Raw genomic sequence first — 25,124 nt, forward strand, 5'->3', positions numbered from 1 at the left:
GTGGGGCAGGCGTGCTGTCGGAGCCCGAGTTTCTGTGGACTTAGCTGAGCATGCGTGGACCCCAGGCTGGGCTCTGCTGCTCCAGGAGCAGAGAGTCTACCTGAGGGCAGGAGTCAGCCCACTGGCCGGGGTCTCTGGACTGCAGGTGCAGGCTCTGTGGGCACAGGCACCACCTGCAGGGTCACTGTTCTTGCCAAAGGCTGTTGATCTCTGAACCTTGACCTTCCGGGCTTTGCGGAGCACATGGAAGGGGGCGGCGAGCTGGAGGCACAGAGGCCGCAGGACGGAAGGGCATTTCTGTGGGCTCAGGCCTTTGGTCCCACAGACATCCCAATTGTCAGGGTGGTGGCCTTTCCTGGCCTGTTTGACCTCCTCCCAGGCCTCAGTGCTGGGCACCCACCCAGCTGATTTCCCTTCTATCTCAGATCAGGCTCCACGTCCAGCAGTTCCTGCCCTGGGGCAGACTGGGCCAGGCCTGTCCTGCTGAGGTTCCCACACCCAGAAGCCACTGGCGAGAAGGACGCTGGAAGTGCCAGGGTGCCAACTGGGAGGGAGAACTGCAGTGGAGATGGAGGCCCTGTGGGGGCAGGGGGAGCCTATCGGAGGAGCCCAGAGAAGTTGGGAACGGGGTGTTGGGAACAGGGGTGGGGGTACTTGAGTCATCACATCAGGGAGTTGGCCACTGTTCGCACATTTCACCTCAGAAGGGCCAGGCTGGAGCTTGGGCTGCGTCCAAACCAGGAAACACCAGAATATTTGGTGAAAGAGGTGAGGTCAGGGTGGGCGAGGCCAAGGAGGGGGAGGAGCCCACAGAGGACTCAGGGCTGGTCTGGGCATGCTATGGGGAGGGCCTTTCGCCCCCAGAAGCTCCAGACAGGCAGCCTTGGGGACAGATGGACAGCCTGACCTCAGCTCAACTTCCTGGGAGCTTGGTGAGGCCCCTGGGTCCCCAGGACACTCCTGGACACTGGTCTGAAGTGGCAAGGGGCCACCTGCCACCCTGGGGCCCGGTGGGTGACTTTAAGATGTCCCCTCCCACCCCCATGGAGTTCACAGGCTGAGCCCCAGGGTCAGGCCAAGGTGGGGACTTGGGGGGGGGGGGGTCAGCCAGGGCAGGGGTCATGCCACTTTAAGATGTCCCCTCCCACCCCCATGGAGTTCACAGGCTGAGCCCCAGGGTCAGGCCAAGGTGGGGACTTGGGGGGGGGGGGGGTCAGCCAGGGCAGGGGTCATGCCACTGGGCATGTGGAAAGGGTACCCAAAGGGCAGCCAAAGTGGTGCTGTCCCTGTTTCCCCACCTGCCAGTCAAGACGAGCCAGAGGCCCTAGCGGCTGCAGCTGTGGCAGCCCCCACCTCCATATGCAAGGCACAGTGCCCATACTAGACGGAAACCTGGCTCCCCTGAAGCAACTGGCTGAGGTGATAGCCAGGATGGCAGGTGAGTGGACCCACAGGACCAGGGGAAGCATCCAGAAGGGCTGCTTGGCCATCCCGAGGGAGCGTCCCAGAGCCTGGAAGGAAACCCAGGAAGGTACCAGACACCTCAACTCCCTCCAGTCAAGTAACCTGGGGAGGCCAGGGGCCCAGCCCAGGCCCAGACAGACCCCAGTGGGCTCACCTGACGGTGGGGCTCCCCTCCAGGCCCTGCCTGCTAGCTGGGTCTGAAGGCCCGCATGCTTGGGATGGTACTCAAGATCTGTGAAGTCCTTTCCCAGGGGACCATGTCCTGGGATCCCGCCACCCTCAGACACCCAGAACAGGCTCAGACCCCAATGCCTTGGGTGCCCAAGGGCTACCTGCCCCTGGTCTGAGCCTTCGCCACCTTCTGCCCTGGCAGCTCTGATGACCCCACACTGCTGACCACTCCACCTGCCCTCATCCAGAATGTCTTAATTAGGGGAGGCCAGTAGAGGTGCCCAGAAGCACCCCAAGGTGTGGTGAGGCCTAACAAATGTGGATGGCGTGCAACACAGAGACACCTTGAGGCCTAATGTGCAGCGATAGAAAATGGGCCTGGAGGGGCTGTGGTCAGGATGGGCGCCCTGGAAGCTACATCATGTGGGTCAGTGCTGTAGTGGGTCTGGAGGTTCGAGGTGGGGGGCCCATACCCTTTCTCCCACCCTCCGATCACGACCCGGTTCTCGGGACCCTGTGGGCTCCTGGGCCCAGGTCCACATCTGCTGCTATCTCATGTTTCCCTCGAAACATGGGCTCCACTGGGCCCACCTGAGTGCAGCCATCACTTCAGACCAAGATATGGATACAGGCCAAGCCTGTGCGAGGGGCAGGGGACCGGCTTGGCGGTAGGGAAGGACTGAGAGGGTCCAGCAGACACCAGCATGCCATGGGGGGATGCGAGGGAAGGGGCTGTGCAGGATGTTTCAGGGAGCGGGGCCAGGGTAGGGGGGTTGGCTAGGGCTCCTTCATAAGAACAACTTCCTAACAGGTATTGTATTTAACTTGCAAATAAGCAAACAGGCTGAAACGATCTTATTTGAAGATGACAAGGGTGTGAAGAATCCTGGTTGGTCTACTGTCTTTTACCCCAAATTCTACTTGGCATCAAGTCAAAGGAATAAGTCGAAACTCCAGCAAACGTCGGTAAAACCACTCAGATCCTTCCTGTGGCTTCTCTGATACTGGAAGTCACACACAGCCCTTCACAGGCAGCAAAGCCATGTCTCCTGCAAATATTTAGAGAAGAATTATCTGAAAATTAATCAAGGGACACCTCAACTAAAATGGAGTTGGGAGGCCACAAGGTAGAAGTCCTCAGGCATTTATCCCCGATGTCCACACAGAACCAGAGAGGAAGAGAGTCCCAGCACCTGTGGCCAGAGCAGCCACCTCACCGCCACTACCAGGCAGATCTTTTTGCCTGGCAACGGCTCAGCCAATGAGAAGCCACCTTATTTAAACTCCAATGTTTCCTTTAATGGACTGCTTGTTAATAACAACTTCCCTTCCTTCTCTATAAAAGAGTGTCCTCTCTGCTTTACCAGACTTGCATGTGGTTATCACAGTTGCATGTCCTGAGTTATAATTCTTTGCTGCTGCCAAACAAACCTGAAACAAAGTGAAAGTCACTCAGTCGTGTCTGACTCTTTGGGACCCCATGGGCTATTCAGTCCATGGAATTCTCCAGGCCAGAATACTGGAGTGGGTAGCCTTTCCCTTCTCCAGGGGATCTTCCCAACCCAGGGATCGAACCCAGGTCTCCCACATTGCAGGCAGATTCTTTAACAGCTGAGCCACAAGGGAAACAAACCTGACTTTCTGGTAAAATAACTGGCTGTTTTTTTGCTTTGTTTCAGGTGAAAAATCATTAACAAGACAAAGAAAAGGGGGCAGGATACAAACTCTGGAAGTGTGACCACGGAGCAAAGACTTCCTCCAGCCATGGTCAAAGGACTGGGTAACACTGTCCTCTGTGCTGGAGTGGCCAGCCCAAGAGGGTAAGGTGATGTGGCACCCCGACGTCATTTCAGAATTGTTAAAAAGAACTGTCTCAGATAAAATGTAAGAAAGACTCAGCTATAAAGTTTTTGCTACTTTTCATACAATTGCTTTTGAAATTATTTGAGTACAAGTAACTCACTGACCAGCAACAACCAGTGCTGCTGGGCAGTCATCAAGCATCTCAGAGTTCTGTGCAAAGTAGGAAAATCTACCCCATAAACTGTTCAGGGTCCTGAATACTCACTTTCAGGGATGATGATGGTGTCATATTCTGCTCCAAGATACAGATGTTAAGAGAACTTCACTTTTGCTTTCTTTTTTGCATTTTAGGCCCAGGCCCCTGACCAACCCCTGGGGTGTCCAGGCCTTTCCTCCTGTCACACCCTCTGGAGGATCCCAAGGAAAACCCTTCCCCTGTACCTTGTGGCCCAAACCCTGCCTGTAGACGCCAGGAGTAGGCAGATACCACCATCCATTAACTGACCCTCTGCCTAAGATCTAAAGGAGAAACTTAATTTTAAAACACTATGAAGCAAAATATATGAAAGTCTGACAAGAAGAATAGGCCTTGGACTTCCCTAGTGGTACAGTGGATAATAATCCACCTGCCAGTGCAGGGGCACGTGTTTGATCCCTGGTCCAGACAGATTCTGCATGCCACAGAGCAACTAAAAACTGGGTGCACCCAACTACTGGAGCCCATGCTCCTGGCCCCTGTGTGCTCCACAACAAGAAAAGCCACCACAATGAGAGGCCCACACACTGCAACAGAGTAGCCCCTGCTCGCCACAACTAGAGAAAGCCCCAGGGCAGCAACATGTGCCCAGTGCAACCGAAATAAATAATTTTTTAAGTAGGCCCTGAGAAGAGCCCATTAGAAACTTCTCTGGTGGCTGACTAGCTAAGACACCGAGCTTCCAAAGCAGACGGCATGGATTCAATTCCTGGTCAGGGAACTAGGTCCCACATGCAGACAAATAAAAATAAATATTAAAATGAAGAGGAAGAAGAGCCCATTAGCAGCAACCTCGCTCCTAAAAATTACCTTTAAAAGTAAGTGGAGAGAATTCCCTGGCAGTCCAGTGGCTAGGACTCCTAGCTTTCACTGCAAGAGCCTGGGTTCAATCCCTGTTCGGGAACTAAGATCCCACAGCAGTGAGGCACGACTTAAAAAAAATTTTTTTTTAGCTAAAAATTAATAATGTAAGCCAGGAGGAAAATCGGGCCAGGAAGATGCTGCGCATGGTGCCAGGAATGAGTGGGGGGATAGGGGCGCGCGTGCAGGCAAGACCATCCCACTGAAGCCCCTCACCCACTTGGTCCAAGGCCACGCCCCCTGGTGGAACTCCCCAAACTCAGCCAACCAGCGTCCTCGTCAGGGGCGTGGCCTCGGAATCGAGCTGCCCCTAGAGAACCTCCGTCGCTGGCTTTCTCAGCTAGGACAGTCCCTTTGTCTTTCCTCTTCTGAGGGCGGCTCCTTGAGGCTGAAATTTCTGTCTCTTGAAACCAAAACTCAGAGCCAGCTTATAGGTCGGTTCCTCCACGAACTTGCCGCCCCTCCTCGGTCGCGGTGGTACGGCCTAGAAGGTATCAAGGGGAGGGCGGTTCCCAGAAGCACCACCCCTGACTGGGCTGAATTGGTACGGCCCGGAGGATACCAAGGGGACGACCGTGTGCCATTATCCAGAAGCACCTGCCCCGCTGGCCGAGATGGTATGGCCCGGAAGGTGCCAAGAGAACAACCGCGAGGGGGCGCCATCGCCCAGCAGCACCCCAGCCTGGGCCGAGGTGCTACAACCCGGAGGGGACCAAGACAGCGGGGGCCGCCATCGCCCAGTTGCACCACCCTCGCCTGGGCCACGCGTTACGGCCCGGAGGGTACCAAGGCCGCGCGCCGCCATCGCCCAGCAGCACCACCTCCACCTGGGCTGATGAGGTACGGCCCGAAGGGTGCCAAGGGGATGACCACGGGGGTCGCCATCGCCCAACAGCACTATTCCCATGTGGGCTGATGTGGTACGGCCCAGGGGGGTGCCAAGGGGACGACCACGACGGGAATCGCTTAGCAGGGAGTCCCCGCTCCCAGCACCCACGCGGCAGCTGAGAAGCCCAGACCCTCAGGACACTTCGGAACGAGTCCCGTGGGATGGGTCACACGGGACGGCTAGGAGCCGCGGCGGACTTCAGACGCGTCACTTCCGGCGCGTGGCTTCCGGGCCAGTAGCGGCTTCTCTCCGCCTCTGGCCCCGCCCTGTCGCCCGCCGGGACCTGCGGGTTTTCTCCGGGTCCGCCCACCCAGCCCGACCCGCAGCCTTCGGCTCCGTGAGCCGCAGTCAACGGAATGAGGGCGGGTTGCTGTGTGGAGTAGGGGGCGGCGAGGCCCTGGATGACCGCTCCTTCCGTCCCGGCGCGCTGGGACCCCGCCCGGCTGCGGGGCCGGGGCCGGGCCCACGTCCCTGAGGCTGCGGGGCCCGCTCGGCATCTACCCGGGGTCTCCTTGGTGGGTGAAGGGCTAAATAAAGTTGGCGGGGCGGGTCACCCCCGGGGGTCGCCCTTTGAGTCCGTGCCGACCCCCCGCTTCCCCTTCCAACTCAGCCAACCCCGGGCCTTGGCACGCGCGCCTGGGCGTCCGAGGCCGCCCGGGGGTGGAAGGGAACCGTTCCTAGCACTTTCACGCCGGGTCCGCTCCTGCAGCGTCCACCATGTGGGCCCCCGCCACGCCTTACAGGCGTCCAAGTGGACCTTAGGCCTCCGAGGCCGGCGCCACGTTCCCGCTCCAAATCTGCCCGCGGCGGGCGGGGCACAGGTGGGGCGGGAGCTGGGGGTCCGCGGGGCCCGCAGCGCCTGGATACCTGGGGGTACTGTCAGAGGCGGAGGTGGGGACACAGGGTCGGCGCCCTTGCGGTTTTTTTGTTTGTTTGTTTGTTTGCCCTTGCGTTTTAACACCGCCCCCCACCGATGCGCCCCGAGCACGGCCCTGGCGCAGCAGGTGCAGCCGCTCCTGAAAGAACCAGCAAAGGTGCTCTGTCCGCTCCGGGCACAGTCGCCCGCAGCAAATTCATTGCAGTTGGTGTCTTCGCAGGATTTTAAAAAAACTGGAAATTACATAATGACTGACGTCCTGCCAGGCGCCGGTCCTAGCGAACTGTTATTTTGTAAATTGGGTTGGGAAACTCCCAGTCAGGCCCAGAGCTAAGACTTCATTGTCGTTCTCAGCCTACTTTCTGTACTGGGTTTTACGGGGCCTGCAGTGCCGCCCGCTCCTCCCCCAGCGCTCACGCTCTGAAGCCTTGAAAACCTTGCTCACCCGCCGCTGCTGTTTTAAAAAAAAAAAAAAAACAAAACTATTTAGAAGCAGACTCTTTGTTTAATGGCTTAAAGTTCTTTGTTTTTCAGTAGAGTGTAATGTTGTTTACCCAAAATCCTTTAACTTGCAAGTAACATTTTAAAGCAGAATGAAATAATATTAAACTGCCTGAAAAGGAACATTAAGAGAGGGAACAGGAAAAGTTTTTACATTAAAGAAATTATTTTTGTCTTAAAATTGAAGTATAGTTGATTTACAGAGTTGTGTTTGTTGCTGGTGTATGGTAAAGTGATTCGGTTGTACATACGTAACATTCTTTGTCATTCTTTTCCATCCTGTCATAGGTTATTATAAGATACTGGCTATGGTTCCCTGTTTTTATATAGTAGGTCTTGTTAAAAAAATCCATTTTCAATGCAAATAAATTAGAAAATGGAGAGAACACACACACAAAAGGAAGGATCTGAGATTCTGCCTCTGAGAGTTGACCACAGTTGTTACCTTGGGCTGTGTTCTTCTGAACCTTTGGCACTTTTTAAACCTGAACACATGTACAGAGAGCTTGTAACTTTACTCTGACTTTCTGTATGACAAATATATTTTTGTCACAACTGGTAGGGTTACAGTGTCCCATTATGTGACAGAGTTTGTTACAGTTTTTTTAATCTGACACTTGGCCAGTGTCAGCTTCTCAGTCTTAAAAACAAAGCTTTTGAACATCTTTGTATGTACAAGCCTGGGCCTTTGTTGGATTATTTCTTTAGGATAAAGCCCTAGAGGTGGAATTTCTGAATTAAGAGTATGAAATTTGTAGACTTTCAGTGTATTTTATCTAAACTGCCCTGCTGACAATGTGAACCGACCTAGATTTCCTCACCAGGTGTTTTAGAGCATCCTGAGTTGCTTGTTGTGGAACAGAGACTCTTGACCTCTGACTCATGGGCCTCAGAATTCAGGGTTCTGCAAAACTGGATGGGAAAGTTGAAACTTCCTGTCAGTAACTTCTACCCCGAGCTTCCCTTCAGTGGTTAATGTGCCCTGGTGGTCCTGGCCGCCCACATTTCAGAACCAGGCAGCCTCCCCAGGGTCTAGAGCCCTTGTTGCAGGGTTGGTGGAGGCTGGGAGGGTCTCAGTGCCTGCATGTGATGAAAACATCACGTGTGTGCTTTTTGCAACATGATGCTGGTTTCCTTTCAGTGGCCCGCCTGGACCCTGTCCTGCAGAGGCTCTGGACAGGAGCGCAGTGGAGTCAACCCCCGCCTCATAGGCTGCTGGCTCCAAGCTGAGTGGAAGAGGCTACATTACAATTCTTGTCATTTGTGCTATAAGCCCAGAGGGCGGTAATTCAGACCTGTGTCACCAGGGACCTGGAGGTGGGGGGCCCCACAAGCCCTGCGCTCAGCCTGGTCCACCCCATCTCCAGGCCACCCTGGGTGAGGTCAGTTTTCGTTATCAGTTTGGGCTGCTGACCTTTGGCTTTTCACAGGATGAGAACCGCCTCTCATGAAGGTGCCTTGAGTCACAGAGACTGAGAAAGAAGACGGCGGTCAGAGCCAGGGAGGGCAGCTGGGATCCCAGTGGGCCTGCCTGAGCTGGACCTGCTGGGTTCTGGGCCACTGCCCCCGGCCTCCACATGCGATGCCAGTACAGCTGCTGAGGGGCTTCACTGTACCTGGGAGCAGGCCTTCTGCACAGGACTGCCGCTCTGGCCAGTGACCAGCGGTAAGTGCTATGTGCCCGCCTGCTGTCTGAGCAAGAGGACCTGGCTGACCGTCAGCTGTGGGTGCCACCAGGTATTTCTCACTCCTCATGGGTGGATAGTTGCACCTCCTAGTGGTGGTGACCAGCAGTCCCGCCCTGGGCACTCCTGCTGGACATCTCTGGGGGACCCTCAAGGATGGAGGTTCTGGTTTGTAGGGTGTGCCGGTGTGTCTCTCTCAGCGTGGTGCCCAGTCCTCTCCCAGGTTCCGTTACCAGCCCTCACTGTAGCCGTGTTCAGGCCTCTGGATCTGCACCTCCCAGCAGCTCTGGGTGTTGTCAGACCTGATGGCTTTTGGCAGTAGGAGTGGGTGGTGTGTCCATCTCCCTGACCATGGATGAGGTCAGCACCTTTGGTCAGCGACCTCCAAGGTAATACCTGTGACCCTGCCTCCTGATGTTCTCACCCTCTGTAGCCCCCTTCCTTGAGGGTGGGCTTCTCATGAGCGCTGTCCAGCAAATGCTAAGGGGCCAAGGTTCCAAGAAGACTCGGCCTCCACGGGCGCTGGCTCTCAGCCGCCAGCCCACAGCCTGGAGCCTGTGCACACAGCCCTGTGGAGGGTCTTCCCCTCATAGCTGCTGGAGCTGCATGTGTGGGCTTGGAGGTGAGACCCCAGCCCCTTCCGCCATCATGCTGGTCGACTGTCTGGACCACAGAATCTGTGGGATCACGAGTGCTCTGAGCCTTCAGCTGGGTGTGCGTTGTCCAGAGGTGCAGAGCTGACGGCTCCTCTCGTACTCATTGGGCGTGTGGACATCTTCTCCCTCCTGGTGTGTTACCCACGTTTCCTGCTGATTGTAGGGATCCATCCTCTCTCCCTGTCGTGCTGTTATGACCCCTCCAGGTGTCACTTGTCATTTAGCATGTTTAGTGTGTTGACGTTACATTGTGATCACTGTGAAAGCACAGGAGCTCTTCCTTTAGCAGCCTCATCGGATTGGTTATATTTGTGGGTAATGCTTTGGGGACTGGTTTAAGATGCTCTTTTCTGGGAATTCCCTGTGGTCCAATGTAGGATTTGGCATTTTCACTGCTGGGCCTGCATTCAGCCCCTGTTGAGGGAACTAAGGTGCCACAGGCTGTGCAGCACAGCCAAAAAAACAGTACTCTTTTCTTACCCCAGGATCAGGAAGATACTCCCTGTGTTTTCTTCTAAGTGTGAGGTTTCACACGGTTGCATTCCACAGCCCAGCCTCCCAGGTTCAACTCTGGCCAGAAGCTGTGTCTCACACGGTGACAGCATGCCTCCCCAGGATTGTTGGGAAGAGCCATGGAGTCATGATGTGTGCCCTGCTGGGTCAGACCCTGCCTGGTTCCTGGGAAGTGCCCTGTGGATGTTGTGAATTGGTAGCGTGTGTCTGGAGCTGTGAGGCCAGGATCCAGTCTCTCTTTACTGGCGTGGATGACAGCCATCCTGGTGTCAGGGAGTCAGGCCACCTTCTCCTAGAAGCCACAGCCCCGCTCTGCCTTGGGTCCAGGTCCTACCTGTGCACAGACCCTGGGCCCTGCATCCCAGCTTGTTTACATGTCTCTGCACCAGTGCAGCACGTGGCCCCATCCAAGTGTCTGGGGGCAGCCCCCTTTCTCCAGGAGAGTCTCTTTTCCTTCTCCCTTTTGTGCCTCCATCATGCTTTTTGTAGTTGCCCAGTACCTTGTAAGGATGTAACTAAGACTGAACATCCTGTCACTGCTGAACTTTCACCAGCTTCCAGCCTCTGCTGGTGGGTCTCGCCAGGGGCTGCAGCAGGGGCCTGGTGGCACATCTAGTCACGTCAGTCATGTGACCCTCTACCTGAAGGAACAGCTTTTCCCATTTGTTGATCCTGGTGGTCGTCTGTGTGCTGGCCCTTTGCTGTTATTTACTTTCTCTCAATCCACCTGAATTTCGCTGGCAGGCACCCCTCACATGGGCCTCATGCCATCCAGGAGCCCACCCTCCTCCCGGCCCAGCTGTGGCCCCAGCCCTGATCTCAGCCATCTCTGCGAGGAGACAGTTCAGCAGAGCAGAGGTTTGGAAACCAGCACCACCCCTGCTGCAGGGGCGTCCCTGTTCCAGGCCTCCGCGTGGGCAGAGTTGCGAGTGGATGTGGAAGCAGGCGCACTGTGCCCCCCTGCTTTCGTGCAGCCCACTCCTTGTCTGCCCCTCCTTACGTGCTGCCCCCCAGACTCGCCCAGGTCTCGTCTGGAACCTGCACTTGACCCCAGCGCCCATGCTCAGGCTCCTAAGTCACTTCCTTCCCTTCGCTTCTCAATGGGCTGAAGTTGTTCTTCTGAGCTGTGCTTTGATTTAGGTATTTCTATCTGTATCGCACATTAGAGATTTTGTTTCTAGACATGTTATTGATGTGGGCATTTTTGTTTTTTAAGCACGTGGAGCATGGACCTGGTTCCCAAGGGCATAAGTGTTTAGAAAGTGCTGGCATTGGCGGGATCCGGGGCGTGGTTGCTGTGTGGATCTACAGCCTCGCCTGGCGCTCGGGCCTCTGCCGTCCAGCCTCCTCTGCTCCGCTTTCTTTCAAGACCCTAACTCTCTCACCGTCAGAGTTGTGCTCGTGGCAGGGAAACTGCAGCAGCACCAGGTTCAGCATGGTGGATCAGGACACATGGTGTCTGTCTCATCCCTGGGGGTTCCACTTTGGTGCCTCCATGGCGGGGCAACCGCTTGTTTCTCTGGGGAGTAAAGTTGTGATGGCCTCTGGTCACTGGTTAACACCCTGCTGGGAGATAGTCTGAGGCCGCCATGGGGTTGAGGGGTTGTGGGGTCGTGGACGTTTCCTCTCTAGGCTTTCCACTTTTTTCATCCCACTGATCTGTTCCTGACAATTTCTTGTCTGTCTGCAGGACTGCGTCCTGCCTTCTGTCCCTCCTTGAGTTTACTTCTGTCTCTCCTTGAGTTTCCGGGAGGTGGCTCCTCCCCCACTGGCAGGGTGATTGCTGATCTTTGATCCTCACCCAGGAATGTCCTCAGACTGAGTTGGAATTGGTTCTCTAGGGCACCCGACTCCTCCCTCTCGGCTGGTCCGCTTCAGCACCTACAGGCTGTGTCCAGAGGCAGGATCCTGGTCAGTGTGGTCCCTGCTGTCTGCTGCCTACCCCTTCGCGTTCCTTGTGTGCTGCTGGGGGTCCTTGGAGCGCCCACGTGCAGGCCCGCCTGAGTCGAGCTCCCTGGGAGCCTGATACCCTGGGTGAGGTTTCTGTCTCTCCTGCCCTCGTCTTTGTTCCCAGGGGACCCTCTTCTGGTGACTTTTAGAGCAGCACCTCCCGCTTTTCAATGGGTACTTGGCCCCTGCCATCTCCTCCTTGGCTTAGGTGCCAAGGCACTGAAGGGTGACCAGAAGCCCAGGGCTGCCCGTGGAGGTGCAGCTCCCAGCATGGTATTGTCCAGAGGGAATGGGCCACAGGCCAGGAAGAGGAGGGAGGACGGGGTGTTAGTAGAGATCTGACCCCGGCAGTGCCAGAGGGGTCGAAGGGCTTGTGCGTCTTGTGGGGAAGTAGAGCCCACAGGAGGGCTGGGTGCACCCGTCCTGGTCTGGGCTGCGTCGGGACGGCTGTGGTGTCCCCAGGGTTGGTGTGCATGTGGAGGCTTGGGTGCCCGGCGAGACCAAGCATTGCTGAGCTTGTGGAGTGACTGAGGACACTGATTGGACACTGGGAGCCGGGGGCAGCTTAGCCAGGAGCCCTGCCCTGGGTGGGAGCCGGAGGTCATGAGTCTATCTGGCTCACACGAGCCTGAGCAGAACTGGGCCTGGGGCGGTAATGGTAGAGGAGCCAGCCCTTTTGGTGGGTGGCACAGCAAGCTAAATACCTGATGCCTCTTCTACATAAACCTGGCAGTTAGGTGAAAACACGATGGGCATCCCCCAAACGCCAGCATCTGAGGGATCAGGACATCGTCGGCCGGCTTGGCTGCTTGAGGGAGGGGCCAGGGGGCTGGGACCTCCTGTTTGGTGTCACTGGGGAGGAGCAGCCAGGCCTCCTGGGCTGGTGGTCGTCACTGAGACACTGCTTATAGCCCAAACTGGGAACTTCCTGGAGGTCCAGCGATTAGGACTCTGTGCTCTCATTGCTGGGGCTCGAGTTTAATCCCTGTTTGGGGAATTAATATCCCACAAGTTGTGTGGCACAGCGGGGGACAAAGCCAAAACTTGAAGCACCCACCCACCAGCGCACGTGAGAGGCTGGGTCTGACTGCGTGTGGTCTCAGGGCTGAGCGAGGCCTCTCTGGAGAAGCCAAGAGGTGTGAGTCTGTGGAGGAAGCAGTGTGCTTTCCTGGCTGCAAGACAGAGGCAGCGCCCTGCCCGCCCGCAGGCAGGCCCTCAGGTCCAAGAGGAGTCTCCTCCCAGGGTGTGTGCTCAGAAACTGCCCCCTCAAGCTGGAGGCGGCTGACCACTGAAGGATGAGGACTGTAATGTCAGGTCCTGGGTGATGAACTGTTGGACCATGAAAGAGATGATGCAAAGGAGGAATGGAAAGTCAAGGGGAACAAGCTGGTTTGGTCAGCCCTCCCACCAAGGACAGCTCAAAACTCTGGATGAAACATCAAGGCGGGGGAGGGTGCTGTGCGCTGGAGAGCCAGCTGGGTGGGAGGGAGCTCAGGGCAGCCCCTTCTGGGCTCCGTCTGGTCCTGGTGGGTGGAGAGAAATGCAGAGCACTGGAGATGGCTTCTGAGGTGGGGGCAGGGGGCAGTGAAGACACAGGTCTCGCTGAGCTGAGGGAGAGGCCGAGGGAGGAGGGCAGCTGGAGGAGGCCAGATCACCAGGTGCTTTAGAAAAGTTTGAGTGGAACTTACTGGAGGGTCAGGTGTGTAGGGAGGGAATGGAGGCTAGGCTGGTGTAGGCCATGGTCTCAGCGGGGCGCCCGCTCCTGCTCCTTTGGGGCTCCTGGGTGCGTGGCCGACCGTGGTCCCGAGTTTGTGCTTTAAGTTACTGTTAAGGGGGTGATTGAACCTGGCAGGACCTTGGCCACTCAGGACAACCTCGTCCCGTCCTTTCCTTCAGCTCCAGCCCTCGCCCTGCCTGGTGTCACCATGGCTGCCACTTCTGTCCTTGGGTCCCTGACCCAAGCCTTCTGCCACCCCTGAGATGTCGGCGTCCGCGAAACCCCCAGCCCTGGTGGAGCTGGACCCGGGCCCTGGCGAGAAGCCTGGGGGACGGCCGCTCCTGGCCTGGGCCCCCGTGTTCAGCCACCGGAGTGAGAAGATCGCATTCGGCCAGAGCGATGGCAGCCCTGAGGAGCAGGTGCTCACGGTCACCGTCACGGAGACTACCGTCATCGAGGCAGACCTGGGCGTGTGGGGCGCCCGCGCCCTGACCTACCTCACGCTCTGGTTCTTCTTTAGCTTCTGCACCCTGTTTCTCAACAAGTACATCCTGTCCCTGCTGGAAGGGGAACCCAGCATGCTAGGTACCCGCCCAGGCTGGTGGGGACGGAGCCCCGGGGAACCCCTCTGCTCACTAGGTACCTGCCCGGGCTGGTGGGGACAGAGCCCCGGGGAACCCCTCTGCTCACGGGCCTCGTCTCCTCCAGGGGCTGTGCAGATGCTCTCAACCACGCTTATCGGCTGTGTTAAAATATTTGTTCCCTGCTGCTTGTATCAGCACAAAACTCGGCTTTCTTACCCACCCAATTTCATCATGACCATGCTGTTCGTAGGTCTGATGAGGTAAGCCCACTGACATTTCAGGTTGGGTGTCTGAGTTTTTTGTTTTTGTGAAATCTCTTCCCCCAGCTGGCTATTAGCATCAGGTGATCCTGGGAGTGGGGAGCAGGGTGGGGGCAGACCCTCCAGGCTGACTCCTGAGAGAGGGAATGCACTGATTTGTGATGCTTTTGATTGTCTTAGGTTTGCAACAGTGGTGTTGGGTCTAGTCAGCCTGAAAAATGTGGCGGTGTCCTTTGCTGAGACCGTGAAGAGCTCGGCTCCCATCTTCACTGTGATCCTGTCACGGACGGTCCTGGGGGAGCACACTGGTGAGCAGCCCCCCACGCCCGGCCCTCATTGCGCCTTTTGTTCCCCCAAGGCTCAGCAGATGGGACGCAATCACAGATCTCTAAGCTGGGCCGGGGCAGGCACTGTCCAGCTGCACACATGTCCCTGACTGTCCTGCCAGCCTGTAGGGGGTGGGGTTCTGTGATGAGCAGACTCATCACGTGACATATGTCTGCCCTGGGGGTAGGAGTGCTGCTCGGAGAGGGAGCTGAGTTGGCTTCAATTAGGAAATGACCAGAAGGTAAAACAAGGCAGTGCCCGGCACCCTGGGGAGGAGGTGGTGGGGAGGGGGCACAGCTGGGCATCTCGCAGACCGGCCCCTGGAGCCAGGCCGATGTGCAGGTGATGGTAAAGTAGAGTCGGATCAAAGTGTGACCACAGGTCCTGCAATCCCACGCAGCAGGAAACAGCCTGACCACACTGCTGCCTTCACCATGCAGAGGGGACTTCAAAGGCCTTAAGAACATCGGGCCATGGGGAAGACAGTGTTTTGCTGGAACAATTAGGAAATCTTGATAAAATGCAATTTGTTGGGGAGAATGACTGAGATACCCAGACTTGTGGGGCCAAGGTGTGGAGTCCCCAGAGGGGTGACCCCTGAAGGCACCCTAGCAGAGCAACCTCATGGGGTCTGTCAAGGGGCACAGCCCCAGCAGAGCCCTGAACCCACCACCGCCCACAGCGCAGGCATCTGCCTCCTTGGCGGCCTCCCAGCCATGGCCCTGCGTGTGGGCCGCGCCCAGCAGACACCTCCTTCCATGGTGACACTCGAGGCCTCATAGGCCCATGGATTTGCTGTGTGGACAGCACTGTCCTGGGCGGGGTAGTGGCCACGGTCTCACGAGGTTACCAGATTGTCGGAGGGCTGCACTTCTGCGCTCTTTTGCTAAGTGTGAAAGGCTTGTCCCTTTGTCTGCTTTGAATTTCAAGATTAATGAAATGCCATGTCCGAAATCAAAGTAGAGGCATGGGGGGTAGGGGGAGCTGAAGGCCTTGTACCCAGTGACAAGGTTTTCTGTTGTCCCGAAAGGACTTTCTACCCTCCTGTCAAGACTGTTGGTTATGAAGGCAGGAGGGCTGGATGCCCTGAGGTATGGGGCCTCCTTCCTCCCCTGGCCTTCCCTGGAGACCACCCTTCAGCCCCTTTGTTTCACAAGTGAGAGCTTGGGGACTGTGGGGTGGGGTGCAGAAAGCGGGGCTTGGAGCTGGCGACTCCAGTGTGGAGCCCTCTGCCCCACGTGTCTGGCCAGAGTGGGTGACAGGCATGTGCTATTTTTTCCCTCCAGTGAGAAGTAAGCAAGCAGACCACCCCTGGGGGGCAGCTGGGTCCACTGGGGGGCACTGCAGCCCAGCCATGTGCTCTCCCCCTGCAGGGCTACTGGTCAACCTTTCCCTCATCCCTGTCATGGGTGGCCTGGCACTGTGCACGGCCACCGAGATGAGCTTCAACTTCCTGGGGTTCTCAGCCGCCTTGTCCACCAACATCATGGACTGGTGAGTCTGTAGGGTGGGAGCTGGGCACGTGGGGCCCCGTGTCCCACTGCCGGAGTGCGGGCATCAGGCCCGATGGCTGACAGCTCCACGCAACCTGCTCCTTGTGCGTCACTGTCTCTGAGGGGAGAAGGGAGGCGGCAGCGGCTCTTGTGTCTAAGCTTGTGTCATTGCTGGTACTTCCAGAGAGACCAGAGGGTTTCTGAGTGGTGCATGAGTAAAACAAGAAACCACCTTTCATTCCATCTGACACTTGCTGTTTCCTTCAGCCTTCTCTGCCTCTCTAATTCCCAGAAACATCGCCCAGCTCAGTCCCAGTTTGCATCTTACCTGTTAACTCCAGCACAGTATGGTCTCAGAGGCCTCCTCACTCACCTGCAGATGCGTCAGACCTCCTGGCCGCTATCCTGCAGGGACCATCCTCGCACAAGTCCCGCCAGGTTTCCCACTGGCCTGCAGTGTCAGCCCTAGAGGGGGGGGGGGCCTGTGAGTGTCTCCCCCAGCCTCACTTTGGTTCAAGTTCCCTTGGCCAGAGCTGGGGGCAGTGTTGGTGGTCTGGAAGCTGGACACTGTCCTGTCTCCTCTCAGCCACCACTGGCCTTCCCAGCCAGGAGTTCTATCTCTGTTTCCCTGGGTCTTCCTGTGCTCATATTGTCTGTCCTGTGGCTACAGCTGATTTGTGGGAGCTCTGGGTGCCAAGAGGGGTTCTGTGCAGAGCTGGGTAACCCCAGGCATGCCCTCCACCTCCGAGACCTCAGCTTACCCACCTGTGAAAGGGGCAGCTCAGCCTGGCTCGTGGATGCCCAGGGCTGTCTTCAAGGACCTCCATGTGTACCCGTTTCCAGACGACAAGGCACTTTGTATAAGGTGGCCTCTGAGCTCACATAATCTTTTCTCTTCTTTCTTCTAGTTTGCAGAACGTTTTCTCCAAAAAACTCCTCAGTGGGGACAAATATAGATTCTCGTAAGTGTCACTGCCCCACAGAGACCAGAGTGCCCTGGACCCCAGCCCTAACCCTCCCAGAGAGCCCTGGACCCCAGCCCCAACACTCTCAGAGAGCCCTGGACCCCAGCCCCAACACTTTCAGAGAGCTCTGGACCCCAGCCCCAACACTCCCAGAGTGTCCTAGACCCCAGCCCCGAACCTCCCAGAGTTCCCTGTGCCCCAGCTCTGACCCTCCCATTTCCCCGGTGCTTTTAAAAGAACCTTGTTGAAACTGGGCAGAAAAACCCACCTGTTTCCAGTTGCCCTCGGCCAGGGATCTGTCACTGTCCCATAGCAAGGGAGAAGGGGGTAGCGAGGCTAGGGGCAGGGTAGGGTAGGCCGGGGTGAGGCTGCAGGGCGTGGGAGGCTCAGACACCTGCCCTGTCCCGCAGGGCTGCGGAGCTGCAGTTCTACACTAGCACAGCGGCCGTGGCTATGCTCATCCCAGCCTGGATCTTCTTCATGGTGAGTCCCACCATCACAGTCACCTTCAAGGGGTGAGCCTGGCACTGTGTGGCTGCCCTGCGCCCGAGGGGGCCTGACCGATGCAAACCCAAGCAGGTCTGGTGCCCGTGAGGGCCGGGCTACAGCCCCAGTTCTGGAAACTTTGGCAGGAGGATGTTAGGCACACTCTTGTGTTGTTGCTTTTTGGCTGCACCTCATGGCTTGCAGGATCTTTGTTCCCCAACCAGGGATTAAACCCTGGGCACAGCAGTGGAAGAGCTGAGTCCCAACCACCAGGCCAACAGGGAACTCCTGCAGTTGTTTCTTATTTCTTCTCTTACTTAAAAACATTGTGACCACCATAGAATAAGTCACAGGACAGAAACATGTAAAACAGAGTGGCCTCTCCCCAGCCCCTCGCAGGCCCCCTCCTAGTGGAGCTGCTCCCTCAGTGTGTCTGTGTGGCCACAAACCTGCTTGCGTGTGTCGTGAGTCCCGTAGGAGTGCAGATGTGCGTCTGTGTGGACCTGTCTTCTCAACACAGTGGTGCTGGGCTGTCCAGTCCAAGCTCTGCCCTGACCCACCGGATGTGGTGGTCTGGCCCTGCCACTGCTCTGTACATGCAGCACATAACAGGGAACTCCTTGTGTCATGTCTTTAGTGGGTGAGGATGTTTCTCTGGGTTGTGTTCTTGGATTGGAATGGTTGAGTAAAAGAACATGCACATCTAAACTTATTTTATTATGATAAAATATCTATCAAATTTACTATTCTAGCCATTTTTCAGTGTATTTCAGGTACGCATTCACATCATTGTGCAACCATTACCCCAATTTTTTTATCGTCTCAAACTGAAGCTCTGACCCATTAAATGCTAATTCCTCACCCCACTCCACCCCACCAGGTGGAGGGGACAAGACTTACCCCACCCTGCCTGAGTTCCAGCTGGGCCTGAGAGTTAAACTGACTTAGATCAACAGGAGATAAGCACATAGGTTCATTTAATACTAGCTTCATGTGATGCCAGAGCAAATGAAGCCCCAAACAAGTGGCAGACCTCAGTGAGTGCTTCCACGTCAGGTTGAATGAAGAGGTGATTGTGGGCAAGTGACTGAGACACTGGGGCGGCTGAAGGGGGACGAGGGGAATGATGACAAGGCCCCTGAATCCCCTCTCCTTGGGGGGAAGGGGCAGCTCCCATGTGGGGTTTGTCTCCTGCTTCTGGGAAGGAAAAGGGAGATTAGAGCACTCTTCTGGCACCTGCTGTTTTCTCAGTGCCTTCAGCTCAAAAACGATTCTTATGCCAAAGAGGCATACGTTGGGGGAGAGGTTCTGAATTTTGTTACCCCCTCCCTCGCCCCTGGCTCCCACCCTCCTACCTTGTGTCTCTGTGACTCTGACTCCTCCAGGGACCTCATAGAAATGGAATCACATAAGATTTGTCCTCTAACATCTAGTTCATTTCACTCAACTTCGTGTCATAAGGGCCATCCACGATGGAGCAGGTGTCAGGACCTCTTCCCTGTTTTAAGGCTGAATAGATGTATGGCTAGACCACATTTTGTTTACCAATCTTCCAATGATGGACATTTGGGTTGCTTCCACTTTTAGGCTGTTGTAAGTAATGTTGCTCTGAATGTGAGTGTGTAAGTACTTTTTCAAGACTCTGCTATCATCTCTTCAGGGTACAGACCACAAGTGGAGTCCTGGATCACATGGCAGTTCTGTGTGTAATTTTTTGAGGGTTGACTAGTCTGTTTTCCCACGGCAGTTGCACTATTTTGCATTCCTATCTGCAGTGCTCAGGATCCAACTTCCCCTTTCCTCACCAGTGCTTGTTGTTTTCTGGTTTTTGTTTTTTTGATGGTAGTCATCCCGATGTGTGTGAGCTGGTACCTCGTTGTACTTTTTTTCCCCTGAGGCTTTCTTTTTATTTGTTTGTTTTGTCTGCACTGGGTCTTCGTTGCTATGCTTGGGCGTCTCATTGTGGTAGCTTCTCTGGTTGCGGAGCACAGGCCCTGGACTGCGGGCTCAGCTGTGGCACGTGGGCATGGTCGCGATGTGGCATGTGGGATCTTCGTTCCCTGACTGGGACGGAGCCCATGTCCCATGCATTGGTAGGCAAACTCTAAGCCACTGGACTACCAGGGAAGCCCCCTCGTTGTAGTTTTGATTTGTTCTTCCCTGATGGTCAGTGATGTTGGGCATCTTGTCCCATGCTTAGAGGCTGTGTGTGTTTCGTGTGTAAAGATTTGATCACTGCCATCCACGTGCGGCCCCAGAGCCCTCCGCGGTGTCACTCCCTTGACCCAGACCCTGGGGCACAGATGCCACTGGAGTTCCCCCTGGGTCCGTGCAGCAGGCTTCCCTCTGGCTCTGGTGCAGGACCTGCCGGTGATCGGGAGGAGTGGGAGGAGCTTCCGCTACAGCCAGGACGTGGTGCTGCTGCTGCTGGCGGACGGCGTGCTGTTCCACCTGCAGAGCGTCACGGCCTACGCACTCATGGGGAGGATCTCCCCTGTGACCTTCAGGTAAGGACAGGAGATGCGGTGCATCCGGGTCACATTGAGGGGAACGCTTGCCATCTGACGTTTTTATCAGAGGGCCCTGTGATTGTGGGTCACAAATGTAGTGATCGCTGTGGCCAGGGGTCGTAATTACTTGGCCATTCTGTATCGGTGCCATTTGAAACATGAATAGGAAAGTCCGTAAAATGGATTTTTCGGGGGCTCCCCACTGGGAATCTGTGCACAGAGGAGAGTTCCTTGCAGTATCGTGAGGTACTTCTCCCCAGAACAGCACTGTCCGGGGAATCTCCTGGGATGATGGAGGGTGGGAGCCCCTGGCCATGTGTGGATCCTGAGCACCTGGAACTGGCCAAGTGCTGAGGAGTTGAAGTCTGTTTTTCTGACTTTAATCAGCTCACACTCAGCAGCCCCACGTGGCCACTGACTCTCTGCTGGGAACTCAGCCCCAAGCTTGGGTCTCATGAGCTTCTTCCCTAACTGGACAGACTAAGTGCTGATTTGACAGCAGAGGGATTTTGGTAACAGAAAGGAAGGAGCCCAGGTCACCAGCAAGCCTGAAACCCCCCCCTAGTGATTGTCCTTGGATTTGGCTGTCATATTGTTGTGGAAACCTTTTAGCGGAGCTTTGTCCTTTAACTTCAGAACAGTCATGGGAGAGCGGGATTGTCCTCAGAACTGAGGGGCTCAGGGGCCTCATGCTGCTCTCAGACCTGGCAGCACTCTTCCCACATCCCGGGGGAGGGGCCTCAGCACTATTGCGGCCGCCTGAGTGACACGTGCCCTGACGTTCACACTGTCAGTATGTTTGATGGGTCTGTTTCCTGTAGGACAGCAGGAATTATTTCCAAATATCCCTGAAACTTTGCTTTTCAGGGGTTGTTAGTGATGGTCCATATAAAGACAGGAAACTGGTTCTTTTTAAGGAAAATAGCTTACGGCAGAAAAATACAAAAGTTAACTTTAAATCATCCAAAATGGCAAACCCTTGTGGTCACTGCATCCTCACGAGGTCCCAGCAGTGAGCAAGCAGCATGGTGTCACTCCCAGACAGCTTTCCTAAGGGAACACTTCCCACTCTGGAGAGTAGGCTGCAGTGTTGGGGTGAAAGGTTGTGATGCGTCCAGTTCACTTAGAAGTATTTCCGTCAAAGAAAGGACAAAGTAAGGCACAAGGCTGAGCCTGAAGATGGCACCCAGCTCTGCGGTCCCCCTTCTCTGTGATTTGTTTTAGTAGGTAGGACCCCGACACAAAGGGGGGTTGGCGGAGGCACCCCTGGCCCCGCTGACCTCCCTGCCCTCCTGCAGCGTTGCCAGCACCGTAAAGCATGCCCTGTCCATCTGGCTCAGCGTCATCGTTTTCGGTAACAAAGTCACCAGCCTGTCAGCTGTGGGCACCGTGCTGGTCACAGCTGGCGTCCTGCTCTACAATAAGGCCAAGCAACAGCAGCGCGAGGCCATGCAGAGCCTGGCCTCGGCCACCACCCAGCCCCCGGATGGCAGCTCTGAGCCACTGCTCCCCCAGGACCCCCGGCCACACCACTGAGCCCCGAAGCCATGGGGGCACCACACCACCCGCTCTTCGCTTCTTCGCTGACGGGGGACCCCCTTTGCCTCTCCCTCCCCGTGGACAGCGGGTGTGGGACCACCTGGCTCCATGGGTCATAGTCATTGTGGGAGGCAAGGTGGGCAGCCTTTTCTGCTTTTTTCTGGGGCTGTGAGTCAGAACTGGCAGGAACTTGAATTGGGTTGGAGAACACAGCTGCCACTGAGCCATGGCCGAGCGCCCTGACAACCTCCTCCCGGCAGCCTCCGCACCCCAGCAGCCAGGCCAGGCCCTAACTCCTCTGTGAGTGATGACCACTTGGGACAGCTGTGAAGCTGGAGCTGTGTCCAGGTGCCAGCAGGCACCCCCTCATTTGTACATTCCCAGTGTAGGGAACCGGCTCCTGCATGCCAGCCATCAGCGGTTGCTGGAGTCCACCCTGCTCCTTGGCCGCTGGGCGCTCTGCTGGGCTCGGCCAGGCTGAGGCCCCCAGGGCCAGGGCACAGAGGCCACTGCAGTGGGCAGAGAGTGGCACAGTACAGATAGGGTGAGAACCTGGGGTTTCCTGCTCCTGAGAGCAGGGTGTCCATCTCCTCTACCCAAGGCAGGGCTGTCACATCAGTACCACTTAGGGAAGGCGGGCTGCCCCTCCCCGCATCTGCTATGCTGAGCCTCCCACCTCCAGAGGGTCCTGTCCCTTGTGGGCAGCCAGGTTGCCCCTCCGAGACCCAGATGTGGTTTCTGGCCTGAAAGCTGCAGGTAGATGGCCACAAGGCAGGGCGGGCCTGTGTCCCTTCTGTTCCCATACTCGTAGGTTAGAGGCAGGCTCTTCTAAGGGGCTCCAGGATCCCCTGTTTCCACCCAGCCAGTCTGGAGCCTCCTGGTCTCATTGACAAGGGTGTTAACGATTTCCCCCTCATGAATGAGCAGGACGAATGTGGAGTGTTTACACTTTTGTTATGCTGCATTTTAAATGACAGTGTAGGTTTTAAAAGGAAACAGAGGCACAGATGGCTTCTGGAATGCATGGAGTGTGCCGGGTAAACCAGAGTCAGACCCAGCCCGGCCCTCCTCCCCCAGGGCAGACAGACAGACAGACAGGTGTTTGAGGCTCCACCTCTCTCTTTACTCCTCGCCCCACATCCTGTTGGAACTTCTGGTCAGGGTGCAGCCCCTCTTCCACCTACCAGACTCGAGCTCTGGGACTTGTCAGGCACAGCCCAACTCAAGGGCCGTGGGCTGGCCACCTGCCCATCTCTAGCCGGCCTGCGGGACGGAGCGACCCGAGGGCACAAGTGGTCCACGAGTCTTGGGAACAGTCCCTGCTGTCCAGGCCCCGGCACCTTAATTGCTTCTCTGGTTTTCTGGTTGGCTTCTCAACTGGAAAATATAAACCAGCCCTTCCTGGAGAGCAAGTCTCTTGGAAACAAAGAGCAATAAGTGCGTCTCATTAAGTTCTGCTGACTTTGAAAGTCTGTTGTGATGAGGGATTAAAAATGGGGCCTTTTAACTACAACCTTTTATGAAGCTGACCTCCTTGCTCAGAGGTCGGCAGGTCACACGCAGCTTCCCTGTGCAGGGGTAGCTGGTGTCTTTCCCAGGTTTTCCCCCTTTCCTCTTTTTCTGTTTACCCCTAAACAAAGCTAAAGAGGACTGGGGCAGTGGTTGGGGCGGCACATTGCTCTGTGAGGACCAGAGGGAAAGCACCACTTCCGGGGGGCTCTAGCCTCTGACCTCAGACTGGGGCCACAACACCTGCAGCTGCGGGCGAGACATGAAGAAGGGGAGCGTGTGTGTCACCAGGTGCAGACTGTCATCTGAGAGTGATCAGGTACCAGCTGCTTGTGTCTGAGTGTTGTTAGGGGCCTGTTTTGATTTTCCAGATCTGGGGACCAGAAAGATTTTCCTAAATTATTAGTAAATGAGGCAGTTTCTAGCAAAGCTGCTTCTGGGGCATCCCCCATCCCTCATCCCCAGCAGGGAATCCAGGGCCTGGCGCCCACGGGACACATGCTATGGCCACATTCCGTCCATTGACTCTGCCCCAAGTCATCCACATGGTGGGCGTTTCTGGGAGGAGAGTCAAACCCCACAGCCTGCGTGGGCGTTTGCTTAATAACTGTACAGACATGTTTTTTAATTAACTTTGCCTAGTAGTTTTCTAGTATGTTCCTTTCACTGAACCGTCGCAGGCCAGCTTGTACCAACGCTAAGACTAGGTCCATTTCCTCTGGGTCCATGGTCGTTGTCCATGTCTTTGTAAACAAACTCATGAACCAGGCTTCCGACTCTGGTCATCTGCTTGCTTGCATCAATACTTAGAGATCTCTGGCTTTCAAGGAAATTTCCACTGTTGAGTGGCATGAAAGGCTTTTTTTTTAAAAAAAAAAAAGAATTCTGATAGTCATAACTTCCTGCATATTAGCATTAAAATCATCGCCTTGGAAAGCTGAGAATACTCTTGCATAATCCAAAATGTGTCTTTAATTTGTAAATTGCACAATAAAAAAGTGCTGCACGAAGAGTAAGCCACGTGGAACCGCGCTATCCACAGGCCCTTAAAATACTTGACCCAAACTGAGGGACTTTGCCTCCCGTGTGGCACTGACTATCCTGTGGATGGTCATTTATAGACAGATCAGCAGAGACCACAGAAACACAACATGACTTTCTACATCTGTCCTGGGGATGTGCTTCCTGAGGCCTGGAAGTGTTTTCACTATTTACCTAGGTTGGAAAAATTAAACAAGGATGCTATTACAGGTAGAAACCCTCTTCTGTTTGCCTGTGACCAATGTTGTAGTAAGGGCTCTGTTCTTTTCCAGAATACGTTCATGCCCTGGTTGGGACCTCTTCATTTTCCTAGCTTATAATAAGAATGTTCCTACTTCCCTGATGAGTTGGCCTGTTTCTCTCTCCTGAAGAGCAAAGAGCAACCAGGTGGCTGTGCCAACCATCACTTGGCTTGCTCACCCTGATGCTCTGGGTATAAAACCTTCCAGTTTTCTCTCTCTGTAGTATTTCCTCCTCTTCTCCGGAGGGCTCGGATGCTGCCATTGCATCCTTGCCTAGATGTCCAGACTGACTTGGAAATTGTTCTAATTGGCAAAGTCTTTTTTTTCTTGCTTTTCACTTGAGGGAAACTGGCATTCAGTTGATGTGCCATTTCTAGACTGTAGATGTGTGAGTTGAGTCTGAACCCACCCAGGGAGTATTGTGGACCCATCATTGCAGAGGGTCACAGTGAGGGTGACTTTCCCATACTGAAAAACTTGAAAATTATATGAATAAATTGTCTATATCAGAACCAAATTATACTTGCTTTACACCAAAAAAAACAAACAAACAAAAAAAAAAAACTGTGGAGAACTAAAAGTACATTATTCAAAATTTTAGTGTTTTTTATTTCACCTATTCCAGTATTTATGCAATTAGATCAATTTTTCCTAGAAAAATGGTGGTTATATAATTTAGTGAGTCACTGTGTATTCTGCTATACATCAATGCTGTATAATTAATCCTGTGGATGCCTACTGGTTACTTTGTCCAAATTAAGCTACCATGGTAGCAACTATCTAGGACTCTTGTTCTACAAAAGTAAAATAAATGTTCAATGTGTA

At 55.2% G+C, this 25,124-nt stretch overlaps 1 protein-coding gene across 7 annotated transcripts; it reads left to right on the forward strand.

Moving 5' to 3' along the window:
- Positions 1-4,769: 4,769 nt before the first annotated feature.
- SLC35E2B (solute carrier family 35 member E2B) lies at positions 4,770-25,124 on the forward strand. Of its 7 annotated transcripts, XM_061160591.1 has the most exons (12): positions 4,773-5,395; positions 7,964-8,139; positions 8,253-8,488; positions 11,518-11,710; positions 13,523-13,928; positions 14,052-14,187; positions 14,368-14,495; positions 15,888-16,008; positions 16,916-16,969; positions 17,383-17,455; positions 19,820-19,965; positions 21,267-25,124. In XM_061160591.1, the coding sequence occupies exons 5-12, from the start codon at positions 13,607-13,609 to the stop codon at positions 21,502-21,504; spliced, it is 1,218 nt and encodes a 405-aa protein (XP_061016574.1). In that variant the 5' UTR covers positions 4,773-5,395; positions 7,964-8,139; positions 8,253-8,488; positions 11,518-11,710; positions 13,523-13,606; the 3' UTR covers positions 21,505-25,124. The 7 variants fall into 7 exon arrangements, with proteins under 7 accessions (XP_061016575.1, XP_061016577.1, XP_061016571.1 ...); XM_061160587.1 differs by having other exon boundaries at positions 7,964-8,488; XM_061160589.1 differs by lacking the exon at positions 7,964-8,139.

The sequence above is a fragment of the Dama dama genome, chromosome 14 (assembly GCF_033118175.1).
Source record: "Dama dama isolate Ldn47 chromosome 14, ASM3311817v1, whole genome shotgun sequence".
NCBI lineage: Eukaryota > Metazoa > Chordata > Mammalia > Artiodactyla > Cervidae > Dama > Dama dama.